At 44.6% G+C, this 23,304-nt stretch overlaps 1 protein-coding gene across 1 annotated transcript in view; it reads right to left on the minus strand.

Moving 5' to 3' along the window:
- The window catches only part of CDKN2B (cyclin dependent kinase inhibitor 2B), a 258,420-nt gene extending 235,976 nt beyond the window's left edge, over positions 1-22,444 (minus strand). Inside the window, exon 1 of the mRNA XM_078677448.1 lies at positions 22,235-22,444. Coding sequence (XP_078533574.1) covers positions 22,235-22,357 — 123 coding nt within the window. The 5' untranslated portion in view covers positions 22,358-22,444. The remainder of the gene's footprint in view (positions 1-22,234) is intronic.
- Positions 22,445-23,304: the final 860 nt, after the last annotated feature.

The following is a 23,304-nucleotide window of genomic DNA, read 5'->3' on the forward strand; positions in this document are numbered from 1 at the left end:
TGTGAAACTTGTTCTTGTCTAGGCGGACGTGGTCTTTCTTTAGTCTTACCAGTAGCTATGTTGTGTTTCAGAACTGCACACTCATTTATAAAATGACCTGGCTGTTTACAATAATTGCAGTTCCCTTTAACGGGAGCTGCAGGATGACTGGCTTGATTCGGACCCCTCTTCTGACTGTCTTGAGGAACAGATTGTGCAACTAGTACTTTCATTTTCGTGTCTTTCATACGTTTTCTCTCGTGTTCTTGCTCTTCCCTGATTCTATTCTGGTGGTACTGGAGCATGTGGAGCATCTGGGACGGAGTATTAGCTTGCCAGGTACTTTCGACTTTCAGAACTCGGTTTTTAATTGGTGGACTTGAATTCTCGACTAATTTGGTAACGAAAAGGTGAGGGTACGACTCACTACTTGTCTTGAGACCACTGTTGATACTAAAGCACTTTTCAAACCTAGAATAAAAATCACTAATATCTTCATCTTGCTTCTGTTTACAGGCTGAGATTGCATCCCAGTCTTCCTTTTTCGTTGCTAATAATCTGGGTAAAACTTGAATTAATAATTCTGGTAATTCTTTACATTTCTCTCCTAGACCGGTACCTGGTACTCGTGACTTGTCTTCAGCTTCTAGAACTGCCCAATCTATCTTTTTCTCTCCCACCTCCCATTCTTTTTCCTTTAGCTTTTCATACACCCCTGCGGGCAACAGGACCTTTAACATTTTAATGATATCTGGGTAAGTGTATTCTCCCATACGGAGCATGTCTTTTAATTCTCTATGGAACCCTGCTGGATCTTTGTCATGACAGGGAATTAATTTCTTCATTTCGAGGAGTTCCATCTTTGTTATTGGGGTGTAAACAAACACTCGTTGCATTTCACCGTCCTCTGTCTTAACTGGATGCACTTCTCGTAACGGGTTCTGTCTTTCCATGTAAAATGGTTTACTTTCTGGGGGTGAGACATGAACAAAATGCGGGTTCAGAAACGTTCGGTATTTGTGACGCTGTTCTAGAATGACACTAATTAAATCGGTACCTAGACCTCTCCATCTATACGGGAGTAACTCGTTCAGGACATCATGTAACGGACCTGGATCAGAGTGCTGACCCTCATACAAAGTAATGAGGTGCTGGATCATATACATACCCACCAGTCGCTGCTCGGCTGGGGGCATTTTCAGAAACATTTGTGCCACTATTTCGTCTGGAAAAGTGGTAGAATCAGTAATCCATCTGACTGCTGATCGAACTATTTCTTGTTCATGCATAGTACTTAACTCACTATAACCGATTCGTGATTTCAGAATGTGATCGGTAGCTTGAAATACTTGTTCTAGGGAACCTTGTTCTGGTGCTGAATGATGGGAAATTGGCTTGTGTTCTAGACGTAAATGGCGATCTGGAAATCTAGATTTTCCTACATACGCTATTCTGGCGGTATTCTCATCGTCTTCCTCTTCAGGATCAGAGGTACTTTCTTTCTCGCTTACTTGTGCTGCTTTACGCTGTTCGTGTATCTTTATTATCTCTCTACGGATTTTCTTGTACATACTTTCCATGGCACCAATGGTATTGTGCTTTCCTTCGGCTATATTATCACTCCACTTTGTTAGAGTTTTCATTTCTTCCGGGTCTTTAGACGGGTAATCCTGTTCTCTTATTAGACAGTTAATTAAGAACTTTAATATCATGCGCTGAATCTCGGCTTTCCTTTGAGACATGGCATCACTAATACTTTGTGGGTCATCCCCTGTACGGATGAAACGATATATCCTGTCTAGATCTTTTTTCATATTCCGCAGGGTGACTAGATACTCGGTCACTCTCCTTACGCGTACGGAATATAAAACCATATTAAACTCGCCTGGAACTGGGTCATAGACACATTCGCCAAGGGTTTGCCTGATCTCTGCAACAGACTTATTACTTTTAGGAGTACGCTGTGATGCTTGAGTATGTAATTCGAGTGCTGATAAACGCTTGTATGGCGGCGGGGTTTGAGGAAGACCTCCTCCTGCGGCCCCTAAACTAGAATCATCAACTGATGCTTTTCGTCCTGGCAGGGTCGGTAATTGTAACGTGGGCTGGACTTGTATGGCGGGCTGACCCGGGGGGGCTGTTAAGGGCACCCCGGTGTCTGGAGGAGCAGGAATTACCTGATTTACAGGGACTGGCGGAGCGCGAACAGGATTTGCATATTCGGGGACTGTGTCGTCCAGATAGGACGAAATAAAAATATCAGCTGCGGTCGGTTTGTGACGTAGCTTGGTCGGAACTAACGGTGGCGGGAAATTACTGGATGCCTCTGGGGTCGCTTTTGGCAAGCCCTCAGCAAGAAGAGGATACATACCCTTAATGAGGGCATTCCTCTGTCTGTCTGATTGCTCAGTTCTAACTTGTTCACCTATCTCGATTAATTCTCTTTCTTGAGCTCGTTCTTGGGATTCTCTACTTAGTTCTGACTTTCTGATTTCTTTTTCGGTTCTTTTATGAGCTTCTTTGCGCCATAACTCGATGGAGTCTTTCTGTGATTGTCTGGCTTTCTTTTTCCATAATGCTTCTTCTACTCGCATGATGCATTCGGCATCCCATGTACCCGATACGGGCCATCTATACTTTTCGTCTAACTGTTTGGTATACTCTACCCATAAATCTAGATACAATATGGCGCTTATGCCATGCTTCTGATACATAAAGTGACCTGGACTGTCCCTGGGCGGGACGGGAACTGCTGCTTCCAGCAGACCCTTTCTAGTTTTTAACTGACGTAATTTGGAAAATATGGGCATGACTGAACTGTAATCTAGACACAATACAATACACAATAAACACGATACTTATTTCCCATTCATACCACGACATTGGAATACATAAAAAACATTTAAAACAACAGTTCGAACAGAATACTACCTAGAAATACTTGAAATTTCTCGAGAACAGAACTGACTAGAACAGAAACTAGATGCACTGCTGAAACAGCACGAAACTTACCGGTCTCTTTAAAGAGACACGTCAGGACCCGCATCCACCGAAGTGGACACTTCGTTTGTGGGACTGTGTACCACCAACCCACAGACCAGAGTCAATCAAATTGACCCTGTCCAGATACCACCCCAGTAACGGTACTCACCGGGCAGCAAGAACGGAAGGCCTCGGACTGGACTGGACTGCTACGACGACGAACTTCGGACTTCAGTTACGGGTGGACCTCCGGATACCTCGGACCTTGGACTCTTAGCTTGGGCTCTGGTCGGGACTCGCCGCGTTCCTCCACCGTCTCGTCTGGATGCTGGACCGCCTCCTCCGTCTCCTCCGTGGGCCTGAGGGATACTTGAGCAGAAATATCTGCCACTGCGCAGAAGAGTTCCGTCACGACTGCAGAGGGTCAGGGGGTCGGCGTGGCTTCACCGACGCGTGGGGAAAGGGCAAGTCCCTGTTCGGGCGCCATTATGTGGTAAATAAATAAATAATACCCTATTTTTGACTAGACATATATCATAACAGATAGCTCAATAAATAAGAGTCAAGATTCGAGGTAGTAGGAGTTTTGCAGGTTTAATACAGCATAAGGACAGGAACAGGACAACCTGCATAGAAATAGGATGACAGGGCCCAGCAGCTGCTGGGGCTGGGTCTGGGATGAGCGCGCTGACTTTTAATAACAATACATGAGCATATATACATAACGTGAACACATAGCATTACATTGCAGTAGGCGTAGCAATGGGTGGAGCAGAAGGCGTGACGCGTAGCAGTCGCGAAAGATAAGAGTAAAAAGAAGGTGTAACTCAGACATGTGATGCAAACGTAACAGAATATGTCATGAATGGGCGGAAACATAGGAGGGGGCTACCTAAGGAGCCGGGACCTCTAACCTGGTGGTGCGCGCAAACTGGCAATGACGTGTTACGAGGAGAAGCTGGGGGCTATGAACTCTGTGCTAGGAGCAGAGACTAAAGTCTGGAGGGTCGGAGCGACATGTACCTAAACCCTATCTAGTATCTGATGTTTAGGGAACATGTTGATATAAACTAGAAGTCATGAGGGGAAAAGCTAACTGACTCTAAGACTGGAGCATGCATTTATTCTACATATAGTGCGTGATGAAGAATATTAAATGACCATTAAATACAGTATTTCTCTTAACATGGAGCCGCATAGGCTAGACAATGACGGAAACTATTGATGTAGTTCAGTAGCTTAGGAATGCAGAGAAGGAGGACTAAACTGATAACTGGAATCATAACATAGTCTTGGCAGACTCAGAGGCAGAGCCAAGCTGCACCGGGCACTGCGAGGCAGGAAGTAAGTGGAAGGTCGAGGATACAGGTGGGGGCTGGATCGCTCCTCAGCGAGGGTTCAGGAGACAGGAGCTGAATCTGATGTCCGGGCCCTGTTGAGGCCTGGAAACGGGGACTTTATAATGAAATAACGTGCACACTGAGAAACGTGGCAACATTACTTTACATAGGCCTGATACTCATATTACTCATGGGGACTGGGAAATGACATACCAGAGGTGGACACAACTGTAATTGCGTCTTGAATCGGACATGGGGAATAACATACGCATATTGGTCATGCACACATAACATATGATGGATGACACGTAGAGACACAGAACATGGCAAAATTTACTTTTCCACAGAAGAAGGGCAACATTATTCCTCTACGGCGTCAAATGGTCCTGATAAACCTGCTACACATTCAAGTGTGTGCCGCTCGTACTTTTAAACTCTGTATGCTACAATCAAAAATGTGCATGCCCCATAACAATTAACCCGACAGAGTGTTCATCCCAGTCCGCATTATTATCGATCAATAGGGCTCAAAGCCTACCTTTAAACGTCAACCAATCAGCAACAAAGCTCGCTGGAACGCACTAGTTCCCTTTCTGGTCCGCTGTGTTGTTTGCCTGTCCCTACAGGAAATAAAACGTTGACCAATCCGCGTATAACAATATCTCAATCAGGTGCACCGTCACTACAGGAAATACACCGTTAACCAATCACAAGGCAATAGTACCTTAATCAGGTTAAACCGTGAAGCTCGTGTCATTCTGACGTTGTTTACCAAACGCATTCCCAAAATAATTATTGTTAAGTGTGCATGCAATAGGTGCGACCGGACTTTTATTTGAAAAAACACACTTTATATCGTTTATTAACCACACACAGTCCCGAAATGAATACCGTCAAGTGTGCATATAACGAATACCACTGAATTTCAATCATAAAATACGCTTGGTTGCAAGTAGGCAGAGGACCTAAGGAAGAGGAGCGTCCGAATTAAGGACAGTCACAGAAAGAATAATTTTGGTGAGCAATCTCTTTAGTGCATACCCAGGAGTGCCTTCACCGTTGCTTTCAATTGAAAGTTATGTAATCAGTGATGTAATTTGAGATGTCACCAGTGATATCATGGGTGATCTCACTGACCATGTCATGAGTGTTATGTAATACGCGATGTCATAAGCAGTGCATTACAGAACGTAAGTTATAATTAGCTCAGCTAAGTATAACTGCTGAGTTACTCTGGTTTTATACGAGTGAAATGCCAGTCTAACTATAACATCATTGTAACCTTTGGGTTTTTTCAGTTAATTGCTAAGCATTGTTTAATTCTATTTCCTAACTATAATGTCCCTGTAACCTTTGTTTTTTCAGTGAATTTCTAATTTTTTTTTAATTCTATTTCCTAACTATAACATCCTCTGTGACCTTAATCTTTCAAAGGCTTCCTAACTGTAACCTCTGAGAGTGAGTGTGTGGGTCAGTGCATGAGTATCTCAGTGGGTGTGTGAGTGTCTGAGTGGCTCTGTGAATGGGTGTGTGAGTGGATGCATGTGTCTGATTGAGTGTCTGAGTGGGACTGTGAGTGTGTGTAAGAGTGTCTGAGTGGGTTTGCGAGTGCCTCCATGAGTGTGTCAGTCAGTCTGTGAGTGAGTGCAGGAGTATCTGAGTAGGTCTGTGAGTAGGTGCATAAGTCTCCGAGTGAGTGTGTGATTGGGTGTGTGAATCTCTGAGTGTGTCTGTGAGTCAGTGCATGAGTCTCTGAGTAGGTGTTTAAATGGATGAGAGTCAGTGTTTCTATAAGTGGGTGCTTAAGTGTCTCAATGGGTCTGTGAGTGCCTGAGTTAGTCTATTAGTGGGTACATGAGTGCCTGAGTGGGTTCTGCTCGTTCTATGCTCATTTTCAGCCTTTTTTCTGCTCTCTTCTGACCTTTATTTTGCCTCTTTCTGTTAGTTACTGGCTTTTATTTTGCCTCTTTCTGCTCGTTTCTCATCTCTATTTTGCCTCTTTCTTCCCATTGCTGGACTTTATTACGCCTCTTTCTGATAATCTCTGTCCTCAATTTTGCATATCTCTGCTCGGTTCTGATCTCTACTTTGCCTCTTTCCACTCGTTGCTGGCCTTCGTTTTGCCTTTTTTTCTGCTTGTTTCTGTCATTTATTTTGCCTGTTTCTGCTCGTTCCTGGCCTTTATTTTGCCTCTTTCTGCATGTTGTTGGCCTTTATTTTGCCTCTTTCTTCAGACCTTTATTTTGCCTCTTTCTGCTCCTTTCCGAACCTTAATTTTGCCTCTTTCTTCTCTCTCTGACCTTTAATTTGCCTCTTTCTCTTCATTTATGACCTTTAGTTTGTGTCTTTCTGCTCATTTCTCACCTTTAGTTTTCTTCTTTCTGCTCACTGCTGACCTTTATTCTGCCCCTTTCTGCTCCATTCTGACCTTTATTCTGCCTCTTTCTGCTAGTAGTAGTTTCTCACCTATTTGTGCCTCTTTTATGTGGTTGCTGACCTTTATTTTGCATCTTTTCTCATTTCACGCCTTTATCTTGCCTCTTTCTGCTCCTTTTGACCTATATTCTGTGTCTTTCTGTTCATTTCTGACCTTTTTTGCCTCTTTCGGCTTGTTGCTTTCCTTTATTTTACCTCTTTTTACTCGTCTTTCTGCTTTATTTTGCCTATTTCTGCGAGTTTCTCACCTATATTTTGCCTCTTTCTGCTGGTTGCTGACCTTTATTTTGCCATTCTGCTCATTTCACACCTTTATATTGCCTCTTTCTGCTCCTTCTGACCTTTATTCTGCCTTTTGCTGCTCGTTTCTGACCTTTTTTCCACTTGCTGCTTGTTTTTTACCATTAATTTGACTCTTTCTGCTCGTTTTTCACATTTATTTTGTCTCTTTCTGCTCATTTCTGACCTTTATTCTGCATGTTTCTGCTAATTTCTTACCTTAAATTTGCCTCTCTTAGCTTGTTTTGAACCTCTATTTTGCCTCTTTCTGCTCTGTGCTGACCATTATTTTGCCTTTTTCTGCTTGTTTCTGACCTTTATTCTTCCTTTTCTGCTAATTTCTCACCTTTATTTTGCCTCTTTCCGCTTGTTGCTGACCTTTATTTTGCCTCTTTCTGTATGTTTCTGACCTTTATTCTGCCTCTTTCTGCTTGTTTCCCACCATTATCTTGCCTCGTTATGCTTGTTGCTGACCTTTTTTCTGCTGCTTTGTGGTAATTTCTTCTTTATTTTGTCTCTTTCTGCTTGTTTCTTACCTTTATCTTTAGTTTGTCTCTTCCTGCTCATTGCTGACATCATTCTGCCTCTTTCTACTTTCTTCAGACCGTATTCCTTCTCTTTCTGCTTGTTTCTGACCTCTTGTCCATATCCCTCTTACTGCTCGTTTCGGAACTTTAGACAGCCTCTTTCCGCTTGTTTCTCACCTTTTTTGCCTCTTTCTGCTCGTTGCTTGCCTTTTTTGCCTATTTCTGCGACTTTCTGGCCTTTATTTTGCCTCTTTCTTCTCTATTCTGACCTTTATTCTGCCTCTATCTGCTAGTTTCTCACCTAAATTTTGCCTCTTTCATATGGTTGCTGACCTTTATTTTGAATTTCTGCTCATTTCACACCTTCATCTCGCCTCTTTCTGCTCCTTCTGACCTTTATTTTTCATCTTGCTGCTCATTTCTGACCTTTTTTGCCTCTTTCTGCTCGCTGCTTACCTTTATTTTGCTTCTTTCTGCTTGTTTTTCATCTTTATTTTGCCTCTTTCTGCTCTGTGCTGACCTTTATTTTGCCTCTTTCTGCTTATTTCTGATCTATTTTCTACCTCTTTCTGTTCATTTCTCACCTTTTGTGCCTCTTGCTGCTCATTTCTCACCTTTATTCTGCCTCTTGCTGTTCATTTTCTGACCTCTAAATTTACCTCTTTCTGCTCATTTCTGACCTCTATTTTGCCTCTTTGCTCTATGCTGGCTTTTTTTTGCCTCTTTCTGCTTCTTTCTGATCTGTATTTTGCCTCTTCTGCTTGTTTCTCACCTTTATTTTGCCTCTTTCTGCTTGTTGCTGATCTTTATACTGCCTCTTTCTGTTCGTTTCCACCTTTATTTTGCCTCTTTCTGCTCATATCTGAGCTTTATTCTGCCTGCTTCTGCTTGTTTCTCACCTTTCTTCTGCATCTTACTGTTCATTTTCTGACCTCTAAATTTGCCTGTTTCTGCTCGTTTCTGACCTCTAATTTGCCTCTTTCTGCTCTGTGCTGGCTTTTATTTTGCCTCTTTCTGCTTGTTTCTGATCTTTATTCTGAATCTTTCTGCTAATTTCTCACCTTTATTTTGCCTCTTCTGCTTGTTGCTGACATTTATACTACCTCTTTCTTTTCATTTCTGACCTTTATTCTGCCTCTTTCTGCTCGTTTCCTACCATTATCTTGCCTCGTTCTGCTCATTGCTGACCTTTTTTCTGCTGCTTTCTGCTAATTTCTTCTTTATTTTGTCTCTTTCTGCTCGTTTCTTACCTTGATCTTTAGTTTGTCTCTTCCTTCTCATTGCAGACCTTTATTGTGCATCGTTCTGCTTTCTCCAGACCTTATTCTACCTCTTTCTGCTAGTTTCTGACCTCTATACCACTCTTACTGCTAGTTTCTGAAATTTAGTCAGCCTCTTTCTGCTTATTTCCCACCTTTTTTGCCTCTTTCTGCTCGTTGCTTACCATTTTTTGCCTATTTCTGCTCATTTCTCACCTTTATTTTGCCTCTTCGTGCTAATTTCTGACCTTTATTCTTCTTCTTTCTGCTACTTTCTCATCTCTATTTTGCCTCTTTCTTGCTTGGTGCTGACCTTTATTTTGCTTTATTCTGCTAGTTTCTGAGATTTATTCTGCCTCTTTCTGCTCATTTCTCACCTTTATTTTGCCTCTTTTTGCTCGTTGCTCATCTTTATTCTGCCTCTTTCCGTTCGTTTCTGACCTTTATTCTGCCTCTTTCTGCTCGTTTCCCACCATTATCTTGCCTTGTTCTGCTCGTTGCTTACCATTTTTTGCCTATTTCTGCTCATTTCTCACCTTTATTTTGCCTCTTCGTGCTAATTTCTGACCTTTATTCTTCTTCTTTCTGCTACTTTCTCATCTCTATTTTGCCTCTTTCTTGCTTGGTGCTGACCTTTATTTTGCTTTATTCTGCTAGTTTCTGAGCTTTATTCTGCCTCTTTCTGCTCATTTCTCACCTTTATTTTGCCTCTTTTTGCTCGTTGCTGATCTTTATTCTGCCTCTTTCCGTTCGTTTCTGACCTTTATTCTGCCTCTTTCTGCTCGTTTCCCACCATTATCTTGCCTTGTTCTGCTCGTTGCTGCCCTTTTTCTGCTGCTTTCTGCTAATTTCTTCTTTATTTTGTCTCTTTCTGCTCGTTTCTTACCTTTATCTTTAGTTTGTCTCTTCCTGCTCATTGTTGACCTTTATTCTGTCTCTTTCTGCTTCCTTCAGACCTTATTCTGCCTCTTTCTGCTTGTTTCTGACCTCTATATCGCTCTTTCTGCTCGTTTCTGAACTTTAGACAGCCTCTTTTTGCTTGTTTCTCACTTTTCTTTGCCTCTTTCCGCTCGTTTCTTACCTTTTTGCCTATTTCTGCTACTTCTGGCCTTTATTTTGCCTCTTTCTTCTCTGTTCTGACCTTTATTCTGCCTCTTTCTGCTAGTTTCTCACCTATATGTTGCCTCTTTCACCTGGTTGCTGACCTTTATTTTGAATTTCTGCTCATTTCACACCTTCATCTTGCCTCTTTCTGCTTCTTCTGACCTTTATTCTTCATCTTGCTGTTCATTTTCTGACCTCAATATTTGCCTCTTTCTGGTCATTTCTGACCTCTATTTTGCCTCTTTTTGCTCTGTGCTGGCTTTTATTTTGCTCTTTCTGCTTCTTTCTGATCTTTATTCTACCTCTTTCTGCTGATTTCTCACCTTAATGTTGCCTCTCTCTGCTTGTTGCTGACCTTTATGCTGCCTCTTTCTGTTCGTTTCTCACCTTAATGTTGCCTCTTTCTGATCATTTCTGGGCTTTATTCTGCCTGTTTCTGCTTGTGTCTCACCTTTCTTCTGCCTCCTGCTGTTCATTTTCTGACCTCTAAATGTGCCTCTTTCTGCTCACTTCTGACCTCTAATTTGCCTCTTTCTGCTCTGTGCTGACCTTTATTTTGCCTCTTTCTGCTTGTTTCTGATCTTTATTCTGCCTCTTTCTGCTACTTTCTCACCTTTATTTTGCCTCTTCTGCTTGTTGCTGACCTTTATACTGGCTCTTTCATTTAATTTCTGACCTTCATTCTGCCTCTTTCTGCTCGTTTCCCACCATTATCTTGCCTCGTTCTGCTCATTGCTGACCTTTTTTCTTCTGCTAATTTCTTCTTTATTTTGTCTCTTACTGCTCGTTTCTTACCTTGATCTTTAGTTTGTCACTTCCTGCTCATTGCTGACCTTTATTATGCCTCTCTCTGCTTTCTTCATACCTTATTCTACCTCTTTCTGCTAGTTTCTGACCTCTATACCACTCTTACTGTTTGTTTCTGAACTTTAGACAGCCTCTTTCTGCTTGTTTCTCACCTTTATTTGCCTGTTTCTGCTCATTGCTTACCATTTTTTGCCTATTTTTGCTCATCTCACCTTTATTATGCCTCTGCGTGCTAATTTCTGACCTTTATTCTGCCTCTTTCTGCTACTTTCTCACCTTTATTCTGTCTTTTGTTGTTCATTTTCTGACCTTTAAATTTGACTCTTTCTGCCCATTTCTGACCTCTATTTTGCCTCTTTCTGCTGACCTTTAGTTTGCCTCCTTCTACTCATTTCTGAGCTTTATTCTGCGCTCTTTCTGCTCGTTTCTCGCCTTTATTTTGCCTCTTTCTGCTCTTTGCTGAACTTTATTCTGCCTCTTTCTGTTCGCTTCTGACCTTTATTCTGCTGCTTTCTGCTCGTTTTCCATCATTATCTTGCCTTGTCCTGCTCGTTGCTGACCTTGATCCATCTCTTTCTGCTCATTTCTGATCTTTATTCTGCCTCTTTCCACTTGTTTCTTACCTTTATCTTTAGTTTGTCTCTTATGCTCGTTGATGACTTTATTCTGCCTCTTTCTGCTCCCTCTCACCATTATTCTGCATCTTTCTGCTCATTTCTCACCTTTAGTTTGCCCTTTTCTGCTCGTTACGGACTTTTGTTCTGCTCCTTTCTGCTCGCTTCTGACCTTTATTCTGCCTCTTTCTACTCGTTGCAGGCCTTAATTTTGCCTTTCTGATCATTTCTCACCATTATTTTGCCTCGTTCTACTTGTTGCAGACCTTTATTCTGCCTCTTTCTGCTTGTTTTTGCTTCTTTCTGCTCTTTTCTCCCAGGGCTGTGTGCGGGTGGGAGGGGGGGGGGGGGCCTCAAAGCCCCTGCGGTCTCTGCACATAATCAAGAACTATTGGCTTTGCCAATGCTTGTTTTTTGTTGTACCTCCACCGGGATTTTTTCAATTTGAAGGGACACAATCACATCAATTATGGAGGTATTTATTTCCTGTTCCCTCCCTGAATATACATTTACTTCTGGTCTTGAAAGGAGTACATTTGCATGCATTTCCACAGTGCGAAACACTAGTAATCATCGGTGATTACCCATAAATGTCAAATCTCATGTACTCTTCCCAACTACTACCGGTGAACCCACCCAGAAATGCCCACCCCTGTATTACTTCTAACCCATGGCTATAAGTGGGATTAAAAAATGTGAGGGTCTCTGAAAGGGGCGTAGCCGATGCAATTAAGGACATGGCTTAAAACAGTGGTTCCCAAAGTGTGCGCCGCGGCGCCCTGGTGCGCCGTGATTAGAAGCCAGGGGCGCCGCGGCGCCACGCAGGATGTGGGGGGGCTTCAAAGAAATGCCATCTTCAGCACGCATCGCACGTGCTTCGAGACATTGGCGCAGCGCGCCCTCTCTCCACCTCCCGCCCCCATTCCTGCTATCACAGGCTTCGACAAGCTCTTCCCCACCACACACACTCTTCCCAGCACTTGCCCTTTCCTGAACCGAGGCCTGTCAGTCACGTCGCCTGTATGATCCAAGGAGATGCATGAGTTACACACGGTAACCCAAAACATTTTAAAAGCTGAGATTCTTGTTTGGGGTGCTCAGAGGCGAGTTTTACCTGCCTGCCGGGCTTGGATCAGAGGAGAGCAGCGTTCCCCAGACACCCTCTGACTGCAGGAGCAGAGGCGCGGCTGGGCCCGTGGGCTGCTCCAGGCTGCGAGAGAAGCGGGGCCAGGCTGAAAGAGAATAAAAAACCTGCAGCCTGTCAACGTCCCTGGCAATGGACCCACAGAACCGTTCACTACAGCAGAGGCACTGGAAGTCACTGCAAGCAGCTGATCCAGGGGTGGGCAAGCTACCAAAGTCACACTCACAGACGAGCGAGGGACTGGGTATGGGCCTGGCTGCCCTAAGGCTACGGAAAGACCGGTCCTATGGAAAGACTCATCATGTGTCAGAGACATAGTTTTACTTTCTTGTTCTACATTTGATTAAACCTAAAAGTTGTTTGTAAGCAGATCAAGCAATTTATGTGTTATTCCTGTTAATATAGTGTTGCAGGACTTGCTTACTCATTATGCAGGGCTTGGAACTCGCAATTTTGCCATTAACTGTACTCCTTCCTCATTCCTCCCTCTCAGCTTTTGAGTTTGCTCCCCATGTGCCCTGTACATTTATTTTTTATGACTGGGTGGATCTTGGAGGCCTGGAGGAAAAACCAATGCAGCTAGTAGCAGGACGGGTGAAGCACTCCTACATCCATTCAAATGCAGGGCCCCAAGTTGGATAAAAGAAACGGGGGGGGGGGATCTAAAAGGGGCGTGACCGATGCAACAAAGGGCATGGCCTAAAACACTCAAGCCAAAAATCCGGGCCTAGCACAGTGCGCTGCCTGACCCACCGGCAAAAAATGGTGGGGAGCCACGGCCAACCGTCAACCCGGTCAAGGGAGCCACGGGCAAAAAAAGTTTGGGAACCACTGGCTTAAAAGCATGTAAACTGAAAATCTATGCTTAGCCTAGTGTGCCGCCCCACTGGTGTTTTACTACTTCTGCCATTACATCCAGATATATAATACAGCAAGTAACATTACACTTACAACAAGCCAGTACTATTGGGTTTGTCAATGGTTGTTGGTTGCATAAAATAAATAAGGAACAACCATGCCTCCATAGTAAAGCATATTGAAAATGCTTCAGTTCGGAAATGCAAAACACACAAGATGATGGACGGAATGTTGCACAATGGCAAAATATTCACCCCCAGTCACAGTTTGGAAATGGTGAGACTGTGAAAGAACTATAACGAGTCTATTTGAAGTTGCATCAAAGGCAGTAAAGGGTGGCACTGCTGCAGAGGTAAGATTTATTGTTTTCATGGTGAGGCTAAAAGGGAGAGACTGATAGGGATCCGTCTCGGCACCTGCTTTTAGGAACTGTGGGCCCGATTCACAGAACTAACTTAAGACAAAATCCTAAACTTACTACCATTTTGGTATTCACAGAAGGCACTTACTCATTTTGGTATTCACAGAAGGCACTTACTCATTTCGGTATTCACAGAAGTTAGGAGTCCTAACTTTAAGACTCCTAAATGCCTTCTGTGAATACCGAAAGTCTTAAAGTTAGGATTTTTCTCACTTTAGGAGTAGTAAAGTTAGGACTCCCAAGTTTAGGACTCCTAAATGCCTTCTGTGAATACCGAAAGTCTTAAAGTTAGGATTTTTCTCAGTTTAGGGGTAGTAAATTTAGGACTCCTAAATGCTTTCTGTGAATACCGAAAGTCTTGAAGTTAGGATTTTTCTCAGTTTAGGGGTAGTAAAGTTAGGACTCCTAACTTTAGGACTCCTAAACTGAGAAAAATCCTAGCTTTAAGACTTTTGGTATTCACAGAAGGCTTTTAGGAGTCTTAAAGTTAGGACTCCTAACTTCTGTGAATACTGAAATGAGTAAGTGCCTTCTGTGAATACCAAAATGAGTAAGTGCCTTCTGTGAATACAAAAATGGTAGTAAGTTTAGGATTTTGTCTTAAGTTAGTTCTGTGAATCGGGCCCTGTGGGTGCTGAGCACCGGCAAGACCCGGTGTGGTGTAGTGTAAAGGATGACACGAAGCTTCATAAGGTAGGTAAGAGGTTTATTGTAATCACCTCAGCCAACAGCGATGGCACAGCTTCTGCCAACACTGGAATTCTCTCGTCTGACAGAACCTACTGTCAGAGTTCTAACACTGACCATGCCACCCCTGGTCCACTTAAAGCCCTGACCTAACCCTTGATTCGTAAGTGTGGCTTCTTCCAGAATGATTTCCGTTTTCTGGCTTATGATTGATACTCCAGGACTTACCTGTCAGTTAAACAGTGCATTGGTACCGCTGTGTCTGCCCTCCACCAACCACGCTTGCAGTCTATGAAGCAGCATACCTGCACAGATTTTTCAGACTGCCTGCCAGTACCAGGGTCACCCAGGCCTGTGTTTACTCTCTTGGTGGGGAGAGGTTTCACTTAGAGATCGCGGCAGACTCCAATAGTGTGCAGGGGCGGCCTTAGGCATGTGCAAGCTGTGCACCTGCACAGGGCCACCAAACCCCAGGGGCCTCCACGCCAATATATATCCTTAATATAATAATCCTCTGAGGATGGATACATATTTGCGTGGCGGCCCCTGGCAGGGATTTGGCGGCCTCCGGCTCTGTTCCATTTCCTAACACCCTGACCCCCCCTCCTGAGCTCGGGGGGGGGGGGGGGGGGCTCTGCCCCGCCCGGACCCCCTCTTCTAGGGCCCCCTACCTACGCTCCCTGCCCAGGGCCGCCATGAGCCTAGAGCCGCCCCTGTGGTGTGCACTGAGTGGCTTGAGCAGAACTGCCACCGTGAATTCAGAATCTGCATATAGTAATCCCACTTGCTTATAGTGAACTGCGCTGTTTTGTAATTGGTTGACTACAATAGCAGTGATCCAATTTGCAAGCCTGCGCACGTGCTCAGGCTGAGGCGCTGCCCTGCCAGTCTGTACCTGTCCCAAATTACACTTGCATGCTCAGTGGTTGTTGTTTTGGAGGCAGCTTGGGAGAGAATGTGAGAGTGTCGGTTGTGGTAGCGGTGTGTGCAGATGGGAATATCACTGTAAGAAGGGTGGTATTGAGTAGATAAACCTCACTGGGGAAGGCTGGCGCAGGTGGCATTATGAGGCGATTGGACGCTTGGCGTTGGTGGTGATGAGGAGCGTGGCGTTGCTTGAGTAGTCCTCGCGACACTGAGGAGATGGGTACCTTGGCACTGGTGTCGGTGGAGATATGCATCTCGGCGCAGGTTAAGAAGGCAGACTTGGACTTGGGGCCACTGTGAAGAGATTGGGAGCTTGGTGCTGGTTAGGAACTGTTAAGAGACGGTAGGTCAGGGGCCCCTGCTACGAATAGATAAAACGCACGATGCAATGGCGCCATGAAAAGATTAGAGCTTTTCATTATTAATAGACGGAGGCTAGGTGCTTGTAGCGCTGCGAGGAAAGCCTAAACTCGCAGCGCCCTTGACAGCAGGGACAGCAATGGTAAAAACATGACAGTGCTTGGATGTAGTTGCGTCATCCTGTGGGTACTGACTCTCGCGAGATTTCGCCGCTGTAAATAACGGCCTGTTACAGCATTTCATGGCGCGGTGCCTCAAACCCAGTGGCAAACAAGAGACACCAACTTAAGGGGAGTAGAAAGTAGGGGTGGCGGTAGGTAGGAGGAGGAATGGAAAGTGGTCAAAGAAAGAAGGCATGACGAGAGGCAGGATACAGTGAAAAGGTGTCGATAAAAGGAACGCTGGGAGATGCTGATGCGAATCAAGACAAAATAGAGAGCTACACCGGAGAATGGAGAGGTACAAGGGGAAGTGGAGAGCGAATGAGAGGGGTGGAGCGAAACAAAGAATACATGTGAGACAAAGAGGGAAATGAGGTAGGAGAGATCATTAAAAAGATGAAGGAGAGAATGGAGAACCACAGGTTCAAATGAACTGGCCGGAAGATAGAGGGACTGAGGAAAAGAGGAGGAGAAAAACATACAAAGACTGGAGGTATGGTGAAGAGACGGGAGGAGGTAAGCAGGGGCGTATAGGAGAAATACATGAGAAATGGGAAAGTAACAGGTGGAGAAAGGCAATAGGCCGATAGAGAAAAGACTGTAGGAAGGAAAGAACGGAAATACAGGGGAGGAGAAAGTAGAGGTAACGAAATATGAAGGGTGAGAAATATACAAGGAAGGATGTAGAGGTGTCCAGAGATTAATAAGAGGGAAACACTAGGGTACAGATTCATGGGAGAGAGGAAGTTGGAAAGTAGGTGCATGGGAAGTAGTGTATGCAGAGAAACGGGGTTGAATGTCACAAAGTGGGAGAGCGTGAAGAGAAGGGGGGGGGGGGTAAAAGAGACTACAGAGGAGATGGACATAAAGAAGAGCACTGAGGGGCTAGTTATACCGCAGAATGGAAACGTCAATGGAAAAAGGAGAGAGGGAGGGGGTAGCTAATAGCTACATGTGGAGAGTGAAGGCAATAGGTGGAAGTAGAAAGATACAGAGGAAGGAAGAAGAAAAGGAAGGATGGGTGGGTGGAAACAGGAAGAAAGGGAGAGTGACAAGGTACAGTGGAAGAGATGGAGCAAGGAGGAAGGCAGTTGAAAAGCGAGGCAGTGGAAGAAAGATATACAGTGAGAAAAGGAAACATCGGCGGACAATGGAAATGCTTGAGGAGCGTGGCAAGGCAGGCAGGGTAATAGCAAGGGAGGCTCTGATGGGGCACTGCAGCCCTATTAATGCTGTTCTATTACTGTATAATCAAAATAGAAGAGGGACGTTTTCTTTACATTCATTGGGGCCCACGGCACCCTTGCAGTAACTCCCTCACTGTGTCCGGTCAAACTGCTCCGTTGCTGCCTTATTTCGGATACCCGCGCCTGCTAGCTTTAAACAGGACCTCGTGTTGTAAGTAAAGAATCCTGTGCGCAGGTTCGGTGTCCGCACTGTTCAAATATGAGATGCAGGCCGGACGCTAGAGGGTTAACTACATTATTTACTTAACCACAGGCTCCAGAGATGAGTGGTTGCCACAGAAGAAGGGACTGAATAGAAGGTTTGACCCAACGGTACCGAAAACACAAGGATCCACCGCACATAATGATTTAGGATCACCTATGTACATTTACACTTGAGATTAAATGCGTATCTCCCGAGTCCGCGCTGTTAACTGTCCCTTGTGCTTTTCAGTCACCTCCCGAACGGCGGGAAATCCACGTCCGCCCAAGAAAACTGGTATACGCGGATATGAGGAGAGCGGTTGCTTTTAAATTCCGACTATCAGCGACGCCCGGGCGCGGTTAGGAAATTAAAGGACCCTGTGGATGTTGGTAGGGGTGTCACCTTCCGTGAAAATATCAATTGTGGAAAAGAAGCGCCTTCCACGGTGTTAGGGCGTGAGGTGCTCGGCTGTAATGTATATGCTGCAGAATGTATGTGCGCACTAAAAGGACAGCGCGCCATTTTAATTTGATGCTGTATTTTATTGTGGTATATGTAAGTATTTTACGTCCTTCTTGCAGAATTACCTGCACATGTGTTCTATAATATTAGTACATTTTTAATTGGCTACAATATTAGAAAAGGCATATTAGAACATTTTACGGAGATTGTTATATTGTACGTCGCTTATATTTAACAACGAGCCATGTATACAAACAAGTGTAAGTACTATAAGAGCCTGTTGGACAAAGGGCCCTCCGTTAGACTGTGTTATATAGTTGCCGAATTCTGTTTAATAAATACATGGTTGCGGATTTTGGTGTATTTTTAATCATGGCGTTGTATAGATGATAGGTGGAATGTCTTTGTGCGGCTTTGCCATGGTTATAATTAGTATGTACTGAGTATAAAAACAGATTGGACGGTGCTCCTGCCAGGGACATCTTAAGGATTTGGGGGTCCTGGAGGACCAAACATATTTGGGGGTCCCTGTAAGGAACAGCTTTACATTTATGATCCAATTTCCAGCTGTGGCTTCGGGTCACTGACACGCAGACTAGTCCAGATTGTAAATATGTTTCCATCTAATATTCAGGAAAAGTGATGTGTATTTCCAATACTGTAATATCCTAGCAACTTATTAATATTATTACAAATAAGCTCTGCGACTAACTACCATTTCTCATATGTAATGTCCCTGTTTTGGTTCAAAAGCTAATTTTTGTTTTATAGATGCTGTATGGTGCTGAAAATCATAAACACAACATTTCTATGCAAACTATCTGTAATATACTTCCAGACATTACGATTATTTTAACATAAATCAAAGGAAATGGTATTTAAAATAATCTATGTTCAGAGCTCATTCAAGGTGATCAGACTCGGTGTGGAGAACAGAGCAGTACTTACCAGGGGCCCTATGAAAGGCTGGGCCCAGGGCCGAGACCACTTTACACAGGCCTTAAAGCGTCTCTGGGTCCCGCACATTACGTAAAAGTGATCAATTTGAAGGGCATTTTGTCTTAATATAAATGATACATATTTATTCCCCGAATTTTGCTGTTTGATATCTGGGTACGGGGATTTACTTGAATACATCACTTTGACACTCCAAGAAATACATCAGAGTGCACGGTCCGGCGTTGATATATTTCAGCAGAGATTATTAGCATGAGCTGCTGTATGATAACCGTTCTATGTCACAGAATATACAATAACTGTGTGCAATTTGTCAGAGGCAGGCCTCTGTGTGACTTCTGTGAGTAGTCGCCGTGATAATGTGACAAATACTTTCTTTTATTTGAGGTCATTCCTTTATTGACATCAGTCTAGCACGCACGGGGCTTCCATTGGGGTGGCCCGTGTCTGGGAGGGCTCATGTAAGATACAGAACCATGGCCCTTGGAAGCTGCGTTTGACACCAGGAAGGCTGCGCCCCCAGGTCATTCACACGCTCGGCCTCCTTAACAACATTGTACACTTTCACCATGTTTAATACAATGTGAAATGACTGTCATTTAACCGAATGTGACGTGCAACACCTATAATCCCAGTGTAAGGTGCTAACTCGCGTCCAATGTGAGTTCTCCCCCTTCAGATTCAATGTGGTGTGGAATTTATGTAATCTAAAGTTAAACACTAAGCAGTGCCAGCTCTTACTTAGGTTCAATGAGGGGCGTCACCACTTTAACCCCAATGTGAAACGCTACCTCTTTAGTTGTAGCGTGAACTTCAACCTCTCTAATTGTAGAGCGAGGTGCGTGCACCTTTTTAATTCTAGAGGGAAGTGCAACTTCTCTGATTCTAGAACGAAGTGCTACATCTAATTCTAGAGTGAAGTGCTATAACTGTAGTTCTAGAAGGAAGTGCTACCTCATAATTCTAGAGTGAGGCGCAGGCCCTTTAATTCTAGAGTTAAGTGCATTTTCTTAATTTCTAGAGTAAGGTGCTACATTTTCCTCACCAATGTAGTCGATATTTCATTAATTTTAACTCGAAGCTAAACTGCCATATAAAGTGCTACCCTCTTTACAATCAATTTGAAATGCTGCCTCTTTACATACGAATTCCAGGACGCCCTCTTTACATAGGACTGAATGAGCCTTTTAAAGTGCAGCGTGAAGTACCGCCGGCCACTATAAAGGCACTATGACACCCTCTTTCAGTAAGTAAAGTAAAGTAAAAGTCCACATTTGTAAAGCGCACAATCACCCGTAAGGGTCTCTAGGCGCTGGGGGCCGTCGGGAAGATTAAGCGAGCTATTGCCCAGAGTCACATGGTGCTGGGCTAACCTGCCGCCGGAGCCGGGGATCGAACCGTGGTCTCCAGATTCCAGCGTCAGTCGCCCTGGCCGCGGCGCCACACCTCTTCCACACCGTTTTGCTACCAGATCCTTTCCAATTTTACGGTTCACCCGTGTCGGGTCCGGCCTTGCAATGTTCACTGCAGTGGGAGCTGCATAACCAGAAGAGGCCTAAGCGGATCCCACGCGGCAACGCAGAGAACCTAATAAATTCATCCCCCAGATCGGAAACAAACCCAACTTGTTTCAGGATGGGATCTGCGACCCAACGAATAGCCTAAAGACCTATTTATTTGAAGGGGGTGGGGTGGCATGAAGCTACCTCTCACCCAGCAACAGACATGTTCTTGTCAATGTCATTAAGGTACTGTCGTATACAATAAAAGACTTTGCCAAGCAGGATTCTGCTCGCGTCTTTCTGATACCAGATTTCATCTGCGTTCTGGTCACTGCTCAATGTAACATATTGTATGTAGTGCAGTTAACGCGGCTCCCTCTGCGTTGCTTGTGGCTTCCTGTAAAGTGCACGCGTTACTATGTATTTTAAAATAGCTCTGGGCCCGAGGGCGGTACTACCAAAAGTGACGTAGGTGCAGTGGCATCGGGGCCAGGGGTATTGATTCACCCAAATTATAATACCAAACCAGATATATGGGGACCCCATTTCTTTTCCTGCATTAGAGCCCACAACACCTGCGATCCCACATCCTGGGCCGGTCTTCAAATTATGTCCCCTCGTTAGGCGAAGCTGCCCCTCTACACTCTGCGGGAGGGGGGGGGGGCATTATTTAATATTACGCCACTGCTCAGTACAAAAAGCCCAAGGTCACCGGTGTGATGGCTGCCACATCCAGCAGACGGTCAGGTTTAATGAGGACCCGCTATTGGGTGTGTGTGGGTGGGGCACAGTACAGGGTATAGAAATAAGTACAACAACATTGTTGCCCATATTTGAATGTTTCTCTTCTGTGGTAACTATCCACATGATTGTAATCAACGGTACAGTATCCACTGTGTACAGACCCCGTGCTACCGGAGTACAGAAAAAACGCTGCCTTATACAGCACCAACTGCCCAAACATGCACACTACCAGTGCAGCCCTGCCCTTGTCGGCCCGTCTTACTATCTATCTGGGCTCCCATCTCTACGCCTCAAACCCTGTCTGATGTCTATAGATACATGCCTGCCCGTCTTTTCCCCCCAATCATATGTCTATTTTTAATCTACCATCCGTCCACCTATTGGTCAGTTTATCCATCTATGTGTCCTTTCATTTACAATATATTTCCGACTGTGTGTTAGTCCGTCCAGGTGTCTGCTTCTGTTCACAGACTCCCTAATAAATAACGTTTACAGTAACACAAAAGTGATAACGCGGAACCACACATGCCAAACCACACGTAGGATGAACAATAACACATGAAAGAAACACTGACGTTGGCATACGCTCTAGCGCCGGTGCTTGCACACACAACCTGTGAGACTTCAGACGGATTTGGGCCAGCGCGGGGCAATAGGAAGGGAGTTGCTATACACACACACACACACACACACACACACACACACATACATATATATATATATATATATATATATATATATATATATATATATATATATATATATATATATATATATATATATATATATATATATATATATATTTATATATATACATATACATACACATACACACATACATATATATATATATGTGTATGTGCATGTATATGTGTATATATATATATTACAATTTAATATAGCTCTGTCTCGACCCGAACGTTTTGGAGCGCTTTCCATAAGCTACCCGAGCACTAGCATTACACAAGATCATATACATTTTTGGGGGGACTGGGGGGCACAGTGAGATTAAGTGATATGCCCAGAATCATGTTATGTTGAGCGGACGCCGAGACCGTACCCTGTCGCCCAGTTTCAAAGTCTGCAGCTCTGGGGCTGCACTCTTCAGCTTCCGTTCTTGCTGGGCTGAGCCTGGCACGTGCCACTAAGGCATTTTCCTGATATCAGTTCTGCTCTGATCTAAAATACCCAGGTTAAGTGTACCATGCGGTGGGTCTGTGTGTGCCAGCCGCCGAGTGTTTCAGGTACCGTACCTGGATCGCTGCGCGTCCGAAGCCATTCAGCTGGTGGACATCCACGCCCGCCCTTAACATCTCCCCGACCGTGCGCAGGTCCCCTCTGGCGGCGGCATCGGCCAGGGACACGCTGGTCTGCATCGGGCTCCCGTGCGGCTCAAGCCGGCAGATATCACCGTCGAGAAGAAGGCTGGGTGTCCTGGGTCACTGAACTTCCACGAGACACTCCCTAACACCCCCACGCAACCAAATATAAATATACTTTATATTGCTGCTACTTCTGAACTTTTGAGCATACAATTTGTAGGTGGAGCCGATGAAGGCGGAGCAGGGGTGAAGGAGGAAAAAGAGGCGGAGCGGGGGAGGAAACATTGGTAAGGGATTAAGGGATGGGAGGGTTTAGTTGCCTCTGGTGAGGTGACACTTGAAATTCCCCATTTGACTGAGCTTCACGGCGGACTGCCCTACGAAGCCCAGTCAGCCACTCCGAGGAGGGGGTGGGGTCATTTTCTCAAATGAACACGTTGATTTGTGGGGGCGGCGATTTGAGGCTCCTATGCGCTGCGAGTGTCCCCGAAGCGCTGCAATAGTTCGCTGACGAGCGCGAGTGGGCGGCTCAGGGTGGGTGAAGTAAAAGCTGCGATTGGTTCAGCTTAATCTGAAGGGAGAGGAGGAGTATGAATGCCGAGACGCACCTGCTCTGATTGGTCAGAGTACATCCTCCGGCACCTTCAAGGAGGGGACAGCGCCCGCCAGGAGACAAGCCGAGGCCGGTCGACCTCCAGGCCAAAAATACCAAAGTGTCGGACTTTTCATACTTTTTGTAAGAAACCGACTAGACTCTCAAGTGCTTCAAATTAGAGAAACACCCCATAAATTAAGCACAGAAGCAAAACATATTTTTTTATAATTCAGTTTTTCCAAATAAAATGATTATTTGTGTCAACTACATGTAACCAGACTTAAGTGGGATGAAAAAAATGGGGAGTATCTAAAAGCGGTGTGTCAAATAAAATTAAGGCTGTGACATTACGTAAACTCAAATTCTGGGATTCCCTTAGTGTGCCACCCAATTGGTATTTTGGTAA

The sequence above is a fragment of the Lissotriton helveticus genome, chromosome 2_1, assembly GCF_964261635.1.
Source record: "Lissotriton helveticus chromosome 2_1, aLisHel1.1, whole genome shotgun sequence".
Lineage (NCBI taxonomy): Eukaryota > Metazoa > Chordata > Amphibia > Caudata > Salamandridae > Lissotriton > Lissotriton helveticus.